Below are 12,730 nucleotides of genomic sequence, written 5' to 3' on the forward strand. Positions count from 1 at the left end.
ATTTTGCCGTGCGGAGGAAGCTGTGCACAGAGCCCTTGCTGAACTCTTCGCCCCGGAGGCAGGAGGAAAGCTGCCAGCATCCCATCTCGTTTCCAACAGCAACCCATCGCTCACGTCTGGGCAGCAAGAGGTGACCCCGCCAGGGTGCGTGACCTCGGGACCCACCGCTCCTGCCCAGCGCCGGGGCCTGACAGGCAAGAGCAAAACGGTGCCTGGTCTTTTATTTTTGTTATTATTATTTTTTTAATTTTTATTGTTATTTTTATTCCTTACTCATTTTTTATTTTTATTTATTAGTTTTATTCCTGTCTCCCTGGGGGGGGGGGGGCTGGCTGAGGGCGCGGGTCCCAGAGCAGCGCTGGTGCCGCCGCGGGCCCTGCGTGGGGGAGGGGGGGGGCGGTGTGTTCGCGCCGCGCAGCTCCCGCCCTCAGGCCCCGCCCACGCGGGGGCGGTGCGCGGCGGAGCTGCGCCAATGGAGAGCGGCGCCGGGCGGAGGGGGCGGAGCCGCGGCCTCCCCCTCCCCCCGCGAGGGGCTTTGTGCGGCGCCGGCGGCTTCCCCGCGGCGCGCTGCCATGGCGGCGTGGCTCGGCCCCGCGGCCGCCGCGGGGGAGGCGCGGGGCGAGGCGGCCCTCTGGCGCTACGACTCCACCTGGGAGGACGACGACGACGACGACGACGACGACGAGGAGGGGGGCGGCGGCGGCGGCGGCGAGGCGGCGGCAGCCCGGGCCGAACCGGCGGCCGCGGCGCCGGTGCCCAGCGGGTGGCTCAGCTGCCGGCAGGCCGGCGGCGCCCAGGTGGGTGCGGGCGGCGGCGGGGCCGCGGGACGGGGACCGGCGCCTCCCTTCGCGGTGTCTCCCAGGTCGGCTGCTTTGTGCGCTGCCTGCGTTTCGGGGGGCCCTTCCGTTAATATCCCCATTTCCGACCGCCACCTGGAGCGGCTTGGAACAGTTGCAGGAAGTCAGGTTGCGCTGCTGCGGGCGCYGGCGTGCGGCGCTGAGCGGGTCTGGCCCGAGGAGACCGCCGGACCGCGAGGGGAAGAGACGGTGCGGGCCGCGCCGCCGGGGAGGAGCGGCGGTGGCTGCGGCCCCGGGAGCCGCTCGGGGTTCGTTCGGCGGCCGCGTGCGCCGTCCCAGGGCTGCTCCCGCYGCTCCCTGCGATCAGGTGCTTTGCCTCGTAAACACGAGTTCTGCCCTGGGTGCGGCAGCCGTCTGTTCCCTGCGTTTCTGACGGATACTGTTCGGGACGTTATGGACCGTTTATCGATGTTCTCCTGCAGCTCCCTGCGTTTATTTATTTATCTATTTTTACAGTGTGCACATCTTTGGTGTGCTTTCATACGGTTTTTCATGCTGTCGATTAAAAGGCACCGCGTAAAATTTGTTCACTTTCAAAAATGAACCGTCGCTTTCTTCTGGACGCGCTTTTCTAGGGGGCGTATSGTAGAGCAACTCTGAAAGCGGAACAGGTCCGTTAGTGTTTCAAAAACATCGTCTGTGCAGCTGTAATGAAGGCGGTAGTGCTGCAGAATGTGAGCACTTGTCTCTGGTGCCTTAAAATGATGTCACARCCCCTCCCGTTTTAGGGAAACGGAAACTAATCTTTCACACGAGTTTCACTTCAGTGACTTGTGCGTRTTCTCAGAATATAAATAGGCAGATAAAGCTTTCTCATTAATACACTTGAAGGAGTTTAATACTAAACTTCAAAGCATTTTGTAAACATAAAATCCCGTTACAAAATGGAATTTTTTAAAAGTTCTCATTTAAATTTTTTTTTTTCCTGTGCAACATAGTATTCCAAGCACTCATGACTTCTTGTGAAAACGCACGCACTGTATTTTGCAAACAAAAGCAAGGTTTAAATGCAGCAGATGGACGTGTCCATAAATGTCTCTGCACCTTCGTGGAGTTTACTTCAGGCCTTAGTTGTGCATGTAGATCTATGAAAGGTCACCAGTATTTTAGGTTGAAAAYCTATAATACTTAAGGAACAGACAGGGATTTACTCGGAAGTGGTTTCTGTTACTTGTTTGAAGGCACACTGTCAATTTTTTTTGTTCATTGCTGGTATTTTGATTTTGTTTATGAGTTTTGAACTTTGACAAATGCTTCTAGAACCTTCAGATTATTCTTTTCTCTCTCTCTCTCTTTTTTTTTTTAAAGTAACTCCTCCTGGATTGAGACAACAGTAAATGCAGTGACCATTTTTTCACTCCAGTGAATGGAGTTTTCAAACTTTGCCTTACAGTGGAGGATGTTGTCCCTGAGATGTGTGGCCCTGGAATATTGTTCTGCATCTTTAAAGAACAACTCTTCCTTCAGTGCCGAATGTGTAGTCACCTCTATCTGATGGTGCCTGAAAAATCTAGGAGGAGGATGAGAATGAATAGGAAAAGAAACTGCAAATCTGGTCTGTTTATGCCTCTACAACTGGCCAACGGCTTGCATCAGTTTCCAAGACTAGTTCCTACTTCTGTTTTTATTACRCTAATTTCAATTCTTCTCCCTTCAGTCTAGATGGTATTCTTTATTCCAGAGGCTGTTAATGTTTTTTTGCAATTCTCAGGTTAGAGTTTTTCATTATTATTTTCACTATGCACTTTCAAAAATTACCTAAAATTCTCCTTTTGTGTTTGCATGTCATTTGTCTCTCTACAAATACTGCATATTTGCAATCTGAGATTCTTGCAGGTGTGTCTTTTCAGCTTTTTTTGCATTTCAGTGCCTTTAGCTTTTTCTAAGAAAGAGTATTGAAAATCTTGGCATTTATGCTCATTTTAAAAGGTTACCTTTTAGCCCACTGTGAAGCATGGGGTTCRTATTCTATTGCCCAGAGCCACAGGACAACAAGTCCTGTTATCTTCTGTGTTCCCATAACTTTCTGTGAACTAAAGATTTCAGTTACTCAGCTGCTCTTTGAGGATGCTGTTTTCTTTCTCATTTCTGTGTCTTGTTGATAACCTGCACATTGTTTCATCCCCTTTGCTTGCAGCTGGCTTCCAGTTCTGAGCCAAACATAGTTCACGTTGTCCTTTCCTGGCTTTGTTCTCTGCTTTTTTCACACGCTTCCCATAGCAATGCACATTGCGATTGATGTGTTGGAGAGAGAACCCATCTAATGTTGCTTATCAGTGTTGTGAGAAATATGTAGGTCTAACTTATGCACACAAATTTCATAATCTTGCACTTCTGTTTGTCTTTCGCATCTGGAAGGAAAGGGAAGGCTCTGTTTTCTGTGTGACTTGGGCAGAAGTTTAGACCCAGGAACACCTGCTTGGACAGGGGGCTGAGTTTGCTCTTTGCTTCTCCATCCTRTTCCCTCTAATGCTTTGCTCCAGAACGCCTCTGTCCTGGATCCAGCTTCTTCCCAAGCAAGCTTTATTGTCCCTCCTCTGTGTTCTGCGTTCCTTGCAACCTTGCCCTGCATCTGTCACTGCATCTACACCTCCTCTCCTGCAAACCAGTCCTTCTTCTTCAAAACTGGAGCTGGCCTGCTTGTTAGCCTGTGCTGCCTAACTGTGTTAAATGACGGTGTTTTGGAACCTTAAATATAAAGAACCTCTGGAAGTTGATTCATCTGTAATTGGTAGCAAAACTCTCATTAATTCCAGAGGTATCAGCATTTCATCCCTGAAGTTCAAAACTTTTATCATCAGAAGCATAGATGAATTTGCTAAATCCTGTTTACATCTTGAACAAAGAATAATATTGACCTTTTTTGGCTGAACATATTTCTCAGTCTTGTTTGCAGCCTGTTATTTTTTTCAAGTGTTAAGTTGGTAGCAAAGTCTATTTTTATGTTTGTGTGAATTTCTGCATTGGCATTTTGGGTAGATTATGTGAATGGACATCAGTGCTTGGATTTCTAATCATGACTGTGTCATGGGCCATGTGGTGTGGAAAAGTTCTTTCACCTGTTTCAGTCTGCGTTGTCACATAAAATGGAAATGTGCTGCAGTGTGGACAGGCATTATTTTAGATATTCATAAGTTATTAGATTAAAAAAAAATCCAGCAGTATCTATTTAATTCCCGTCACAGAAATATGAGAGGGTCATAGTGTGTAAATGTATATTTTAAATATAACTTTTTAAAATTCCATATCGATGACTTCCCTCTATGGACAAAGCTTTGATCTCCCAAATGCTGTGCATGTTTCATAAATTGAAAGTACTAAAAATCAGCAGGGCTGGTGAGTGTATGACCTGATTACTAGGAGATGTTACAAAATCTAATCCAGTTCCTGCCTTAATAATTAATCAAACCAGTGATCACTATTCACTAGAATGTGGTGTTTTTGGTTTTTATTTTTCTCTGGCAAAGGAGATCAAAGTATCAAATGCAATTCATAAATAATTCAGGAGAGCATTTGCTGCGTCTTTCTTCTAGGTTTCAGAAAATGTTGATTTTGCAAGAATCTGCCCATCTTATCCCTGTTCCACAGAGACCCTGCTCTTGCTGCCAGCCAGCACTGAAGGCTCTAACTCCAGCGTGCTTTGCACTGGGCAGGTCCTTTTATTCATGAGCAGGCTTGTTCATTTTGATGGTTCTGCCTTGACATTCCAGAACACTTTTAAAGGTTTTCATGGTTTGGGGCAAGGTTTCAGCAACCCAGCAAGATTAAGCCTGTCTCTTCTGCCTGTGAATTTTAACAAAAGCTTTCTTATCACTGAAGTAATTCACTTTAAAAAAAAAATACACAATTTGGTTAAAATGCATCTTAAACGATATCATACTCACAACCTGAGGAGGTAATGAAACTGGTCTTTGTGATTTCTGTCTTACTGCTACATTTGTTAACATGTTTTGCGCTTCCAGGGTCTCTTGGGTTTGCAGGTGCTTTAACCCTGCTTAACTTCACTGATGTGAGATCTGGAATAAATCTAGCACATCTGGGTAGCAAGAAGAACCTGACACCTAATTGTCAGGTGAACTTGGCACCACAGCATTTTTTTTTTTTTTAGTAGTAATTTGAATTATGAATAAAATCATGTGAATTCAGCTGTAACTAGGTAAATCTGTCACTTGGCAACTAATAGGAATCATGTGAATCACTGCTGTGGGTATCTTCATTTTGTCTGTATCCTTGTTTTATTTGACAAGTTCAGATGCCTTTCAGTTTCCTATTAAATGCCTTCTCTTTGTAGGTGCAAAGAAGATCAAATTTGTCACTGTTGTCTCAGAGGGGTTTTCAGTTAGGCTTGAAGTAAAGTTTGTTTGCTTGGAAAGATGAGCAGTAACCAAGATGATGATAGTTATGGGAATACAATAAAATAAATATCTAATGTGACCTTGCAGGTCTGTTATCTTCCAGTGTCTAAACTGGCATGATGCAGCAAGACTGCTCTGGAGCACAAAGCAAAGATAAAGAAAATTTCACTTCAGTAATGTCTAGAAGGAATAAGAATGCTGATTTTAAGTGATCTTTCTATATCCTGAATTCTGCAATTTAAAGTATGAGCTCTGTTTTAACTAGGGTATATAGTGACTGTTTTTGAGAGAGAAAGGACTTAGTTTGTCTTTTTAAAACCTTAGAGTTAACAAAGAAAATGGCATTTTACAAATCAGGGCTTTCCAGGTAGTTCTGAACATTTCCGTTCTTATGGTTTGTGGGAAAAAAAMCATCTGCCATAAAAGATAAATATAAAACATAAAGACCCTGATTAATAAGATCAGAAAGTAAAAGAAATCTTTTGGTTAAAGGAAATGGTGCGAATTCCTCTTAGCCCAAAGTTACCTTTAAGAATGCAGGGAAGCAAGTGCAGTAACAGACTGGCTGCTCGTATGGGTGCTGGAAGTGCAAGGTGGAGGGTGCAGGAGAGTGATAGGCAGAGGAACAATTGTTAGAGATGCAGAGTTCAGCCAGTGGCATTTTTGCAGGAGAGGTTTTAATTCTGGATCATTGATTTGTCTCTTTTCTCTAGTTCTTAGGCAAGCGCAACTGGAATGCAGCAAAAGACTTGCAGAGATACAGACATCGTTACCCGGTATGCACGTGCTCTCATGGCTCTTCTTCATCAAGTGCTAAGTTTAAGATGACTTTCTGGATTTGAGAACATGCTTTTGTCTTTATTTTGACAGGCTCAGAACTTCTAAGAATTTAATTTGTGAGGGGGAAGGGATGATGTGCTCGTGGGTGCATCAGAAATAAGCTGTTGCCCAAAACATGTCTTGAGTATTCAGCTGATGCTGGAAACATGAGGGAATTCAAGAAACGTTCAAGTGGATACTGCATTTTAAAAGATTGCTGCTTTTTGATTGCTTGTTCTCATCTCTAGGGTTTGGTAGAACCAGAAAATGAGGAGGAGGAAGAGATGTGGAACTTAAGCTTTTACAGAAATGAGATTTGTTTTTTGCCCCAGGGTGAGTACCTTGCTTGACTCCTCCTCGGTACAGCTGTACTGCGACTATTTGAATTGGTGGAAGAGTAGCTTTGATCCACGTGGGACAACTATAAAAAGCACAGAGGAGTTTCCATTTTAAAATGCAGAATTTGCCAGTTCCTTCTTGTTCCTGCCACATGTTCCTTCATTTTTTGTTTGCTGGTAGAAATCTAGCTGCTTTTTTTTTTTTTTTTTTTTTTTTTTTTCTGGCTGCTTAAAGTACCTGTCTAATCAGATAAACTAATACCTGCATGCTAACGCCTGGCTCTGAATAATGGGCTGCCTTGGATAGCTGGCTAACTTTAAATTTACTTTTCATTTGTTGTCATTTCTTTCTGTCTCACTTTTTCCCTTTCTCTGTAGGTTTGCATATTGAAAATCTTCTTAAGTCTTGGTGGGACAACTATGAAGTTCTTGAAGAAAACCATTCTTACATACAGTGGTAAACTCCTGCATGAATATAGTGCCTCTCTTCAAATGTGCCTCTTAAAAGAATTGATTGTATCTGTATTCCTGAATTCAGCTTTCCAAAAGTCCCAGAGTCACTCCTGAGTCAAACTGTGCCCACTTTATTTTTGTGAGTTATGTTCTTGTGGAAGCAATGAGCTGGATATCCTGAAGGCACAGATTTCCAGTGCAGCTGTGGTGACAGATCTCAGTCATGCTTGGTCTTCCAGTGTACTGCAGAACAAAGTACTATGGCAATGAGAGAGATCCAAATAAGCAAAGTCTGCTGATAGCACCTTTGTGTAGAATGATTTTTTTATGGGAGGGACTTACTTGTCATATAGTAAACTTCTGTGTCCATAAGGGTGTGAGCTCTTCTAGAGATGCCTGTGATACCACAGTTATTGGAATCTTTCTTACTTTTAATAGAATGGGTACCCTGGGTTGGATGTCATTTTTGCTTCTTCTGGACAGAAAATTTCTTTCTCTTCAGGTTATTCCCTTTACGTGAACATGGGATGAACTGGCAGGCCAGGCCACTCACATGTCAAGAAATTGAGGTATTTATTTTTTTTAAACCTGAAGGTCGTTAGGATTTTCCCTAGGTGCCTTTACATTTCTTTCTCCAGTCCCTAGTGTGAACAGAGCTCACTCAAGTGCTTTTAAGTGCAGCATTTGACTGTCATGAGTCTCTACCTGTAGCTGCAGCAGCAAATCGTGTGTTTACTGATATAACCAACCCTTGTTTATTATTCGAAGGCCACTTAAAAAACTGATGCAGATAATTAGGTAGTTGCTACTTTTATCCACTGGTCTCTCTTGCYTTTTAGGCCTTTAAGAAGTCCAGTGAAGTTATGCAAAGATTTGAACGTGCTTATCAACTCATGTTGAGATTTTATGGAATCACTCTGACTAACCAGAAAACTGGAGAACTTAAAAGAGCAGAGAATTGGACTGAACGATTTCAAAACCTGAACCGGTGAGTCTATACTACTGGGCATTTACTATGGTCAGACATGTTTTGAGAAGAAAAAAAGTCATACAAAGTTGAGAAAATTATCAGCCCTTGAGGAATGGATGCTTTTGTTGATAGAAAAGCCAGCTAGCCAAGGTATTCTTATCTTGGCTCTGCCTCTGGCTGTAAATCATCACAATCTTTGCCACTTTAATGTTATATGAAATGCGCAGAGGTTCCAGCTGAGACTGATGTTCTTCTATATCCAGTGCATCTGTTAACAGGAGGCATTTTTCATCTTGGTCTTCTGAAGCATGCAGTGTGGACTTGGAGATATTGATATTGGCTATCGCAGGACTTGTGTCTGAAATCATATTTTAAGCTGTAATCTTAGAAACCACTGAAGCAATTTTTACAGGTAGCCAAATTGCCTTTGTAGTGTTTTTTTTAAGCTATAAGATAGGAGCGTTTCCATATGCTTCCCTGATTGTATACAAAGCTGCTTTAAGGCTGGTGAAATGCTTTGAATCCTTGGTTGAAAAGTGCTCTGTAATTTGATGGTGATGTTGTTATATTATTGTAGGTCTTATCATAGTGATAGTAATGACCCTTAATATTCCATACTTCCTAGTGGTATTAAAAGGGGCTCTAAAAGGACTGTGCATACCCACAGAAGAAAAATCAAATTGAGGACTGTCAAGTATAAAAATTCTGTGTCTAGCTTAAGTCCCTAAGTCATGAAACTCTGGAAGCATCAAGGGAAGCATCCTTACATGCCTGTGTTTTTATACTCTTCTACAGGCTTACCCTGCAGGCCACCATCAGGGACAGGATATTGGGCTGCGTGGACTTATGTGTCTGACCCAATATGGTGGCTGTTATCTTCTGATGGATGATGCAGAAAGCCAGAACCTTTCCAAGCAGTTGAGATGTTTAATGCAAGCAGTCCAAGAAGGGCTAGGAAGGTACTTCTGAAGGTAGACAGCTGCAGTAGGTGCTTTAAAAGTAAGCCAGCCTATACTCCCATCCCCATTGCCAAACATTCTTTAATAGATCATTATTAACAATACACAAAGTACTTTGCAGGTACCCCTGAGGCTCATTGTGACTCCAAGCATGTAAGATTTTTCCTTAACAGCTTTGCYTATCTGTTTCTCTCAGGTTTAGCCACAACAATTTGCGGATTACTCGCATCCTGAAGTGCCTGGGGGAGATGGGATATGAACACTATCAAGTGCACTTGGTGAAGTTTTTCCTAACAGAAACTCTTGTTAAGGAGACGCTACCAAATGTCAAGAGAAGTGCCTTGGATTACTTTCTGTTCACTATCAGAAGCAAACGGAAGAGAAGAGAACTAGTCCACTATGCCTGGCAACACTTCAAGCCTCAAAGCAGCTTTGTGTGGGCGCCACAAGACAAACTGTTGAAGTACAGACCCCGCTCAGCCAAGACACAGCTGTACCAAAACAATGAAAGTAAACAGGAACCTCCTGGTAAAAAAAGTGATGATTCTGTGGAAAAGGATCAGAAGGATCAGTCGCTAAAGGAGGAGCAAAAAGTTGGAGATAATGCAGACTTACAGCCTGAAGAAGTGAATGAAGAAGACGTAAGAGAAAAGTTAAGTGAACGTGTTTCGAAGGGAGGGGATGGTGAAGAAAAGAAAGACCCTTCATTTGCCCAACAGGAGGAGAAGGATTTGAACAGTGAGGCTGAAGAAGTGCAGAGTACGGCAGAGAATGATTGCACAAAGGAGAGCAAGAAGAGAAAACTGGATGCAAGTAGGGCAGACACTAAACACAGTGAGCCATTGAAAAGCCCAACTGATATTGAAAAAATTTCCCGTAATCTAGGAGAATGTGCAATTGATGCAGAAATCCCATCCTCAGTTCCAGTCTTGCAGACAGAACAGAGCCAGAAAACACTTAAAGAAGACACTGTAAGCACTGAAGCTGCACCAGAGGCAGCTGACGCAGCTGTAAAACGAAGGAAAGTTGATAAAAGAACACTGAGAGGCAAAACATGCACCTTGGCCATTAACCTGAACATGAGACCCCCTGCCCTCAATGCCCAGTTAAATACACCTGTTGCAAACACTGAGACCGAGGAGGGAAAAGTTAGTGAAAAAAAGACAGCTGTGGAAGAGACCAGTGAGAACGCTGGTGGTGATGCAAAAGGTGGGGCTGTGGACTCCACAGCTGAGTGCAAGGTCCCCAAGACAGACYGGATTTCTCCAGTAAGCAATGACCTGGAGTCAGCTGGAGATCAAGTCAAAGCTGAGAGTGACCAGCACCACTGCAATAGCATGCCCCTGGGATGCAAAAGTGAGGCAGACGGGGTAGAACAGCATGAAAAGGCAGAAGAAAATGTGAACGAAAAAGTGGAAGCAAAAGCTGCAGGCAGGAACCAAGATCAAGAGAGTCTTGAGCAAAGCACGGCATCCATTTGTCCTGAACGAGACAGTGCTGCGGTTGCAATACAAAAAGCTGATATCTCTCAGCATGTGGCAGTACCTGATGAAGAGCAGGTAGCGACAGAGGGAGACAAGTGTGGCGACAGCACTCAAGCTAGCGGAGAAGAGACTGCTTTAACTGCTGGGAGCCAGCTTTGGTGATATGGATAGCAGAGGTACATGGAAAAATAAATTTTCTTCGACTGATCCTGGTTAAACCCAGTCTGACTTTCACCTTCCACCCTTTTTTAATCATTTGTAGTGACTTTGTTGAGAATCAGCCCTTGCTTACCCTAAAGCAGAAAACTCTAATCATTGTCATGGATGGGCTGTGTCCTATTACTGTTTTTTATCCAATATTCAGGACTATTTGGAAGCAACAGGGATTTTTGCACTGTGCTTTGTTTCTGGTATGTCCCTTTTTTAAAAAGAAGAGGAAAATTAATCTGTTTTCTTGTTTGAACTAGTTATGTATTAAATACAAGATTTTTAATGTAGGACAGACAGCATGAGCTACTCTGCTTTCTTTCTATTACTATATAACTTCTCTCTGTTACTTTGGAAGTCTGCACCTTTACTGAAGGCTTATTTACTCCTGGCAAAGGTGCTGTGTGTCTGCTGCTTAGGGCAGAAATTGTAATTTTTGTGGCATTTGCCTGAAAGAAATGAGTACATGCATTTCGCATACATGTAAGAAGGTAGTTGCCCCTCTCCTCCTGTAAGAAAATAGGTTTGATCTTAGCCTGTCATAAAGAGATACCTTTAGACTATATATATTATGACGAGTATTAACCTCTGTGTATAGATATTGTTTCCCGTGGTGCAAAGTGTTGAGTAATTTGTTCCCTTTGTCCCCAGCAGAAGTTGCCTGGTAGCATTTGTCAAGAGTTGCTGAGAGCATGAATTGTCTACCGGTTTCTAAAAGCAAAACCTTCAAACTTTGCTTAAAGCTGTCTGGAGCTCTTCTTTCCCAGGGTTTTTCATCACTTCCAGGCCTTTGATAGTCTTCCACACACAGTTATGTCTGCTGCTGGTTCAAAGGCCTTTCTCAATTGCCAAAATATTGTTTATATTTGCATCTTTTCAGACTTTGCTGTTAATTTTAAGTGGCTTTGGTTATCTTTTCTGCAGGCCCATTGAATGAAGTTGGATGTGTAAATTTAAACAACTTTCTAGTTATGGCAGATCTTTTACCATTAATGATCAGGATGTCAGACAGCAAGGGCATGTTCTACTGCAGTGTGTCTGGAAGTCACTGGGGCTTTGTTGTGGAGCTGTTAATTGAGACTATTTAATTGGAGGGAGTGGACTTGTCTGGTTCATTTACAGTCCTAGAGAATTTAATCTGAGACCTTGCCAGCTCTTTGCCTGCCTTAATGTTACTGACCTCCTTCGTTAACCGTTCTGCCTGACTTGCACAGTATTTGGCCAAGTCTGAAGGAGCGTTAAACAATTTCGCACTTTTGCTCCTGGAGATTTACAACGGGGGATCTGTTTCGTGAAGTAAAGGAAACCAGTTCTAGCAGCCAGAAGGGCTGGACCTGATGTTTGCTCAGATTGTGTGTTTTAGTCTTGGGGTTTTTAGGTGCTGTTCACTTTGCGTAGGAGAGGGTTGGTGGCTTGCCCCCTTGCCAGAGAGCTGATACAGTAGCCCATGCAATGTTAATGTTTCTCCTCTCTCTGCTACAGCTCTTAAGAAGCTTCATCTCTCAAGGAATTTGATCTGTGATTTGCCTTCCCAGTCTGTAGGCCCTGATCGAGCATGCCACATACATGTGCAGAGGAATAAAAGCCTTCAAGGTTAAGGAGATCATTTAATGTTCATAGTCACATGCAGGCTGGAAAAAGGCTTAAATATTTTTTAAAACATTTATTTTTCTTTTATGGAAAAACGTTGTTAATAGCTACTAAGAATACAATGAACTACAGATATAAATACTTGAACATGTTGAGTGAAAAATCTTTCATAAAAGATTCATAAGAAATTGTTAATGATAGTTTTTGTACAGATTTACAGGCTTTTTTATTTAATGAAGTTTCCATTGTGAATATGTGCTCAGTTGGGGCATTGATCATAAATCTTGTATGATGATGTGCAGCTTGTTTGTTCCTTTTAATGAAATTTCAGTGAAAGCCTTAGTCTGGAGTGCGCAGGCTGTTCCCTGTCACGATCGGGTTTAGAATTTCGGCTGTAGATATTTGCGGTGGGTTCACAGGATGTGTTTTCCATCACTTGGAGCTGTATGATGGAGTCTATTATGTTAATGTCGCCTATTAAAGCATGATTTCATTGCATACTAGTTTCCACTTACGTTTTTTTTCATCTTTGAAGGCAGGACATGACCATGTATCGGTCCCACCGCTGCACCCTCTAGCCTTCTGCTATTGCTTGGGCACCTCCAAAGAGCCGGTGCTTGGGGCCGTCCAGCATCCCAAGCATGGCTGGTAAAGCAGAGGTCAGGCTGGGCTCACCTTGAGGTAAACCTGCTGCTTTT

At 43.2% G+C, this 12,730-nt stretch overlaps 1 protein-coding gene across 1 annotated transcript; it reads left to right on the forward strand.

Moving 5' to 3' along the window:
* Positions 1-572: 572 nt before the first annotated feature.
* OGFR (opioid growth factor receptor) lies at positions 573-12,530 on the forward strand. Its single transcript, XM_026056000.1, has 7 exons — positions 573-797; positions 5,926-5,988; positions 6,280-6,364; positions 6,748-6,826; positions 7,325-7,391; positions 7,662-7,810; positions 8,948-12,530. Exons 1-7 carry the CDS (start codon positions 573-575, stop codon positions 10,395-10,397), a joined length of 2,118 nt encoding a protein of 705 aa, XP_025911785.1. The 3' UTR covers positions 10,398-12,530.
* The last annotated feature ends 200 nt before the right edge of the window (positions 12,531-12,730 follow it).

The sequence above is a fragment of the Apteryx rowi genome, unplaced genomic scaffold (assembly GCF_003343035.1).
Source record: "Apteryx rowi isolate R43461 unplaced genomic scaffold, aptRow1 scaffold_0, whole genome shotgun sequence".
Lineage (NCBI taxonomy): Eukaryota > Metazoa > Chordata > Aves > Apterygiformes > Apterygidae > Apteryx > Apteryx rowi.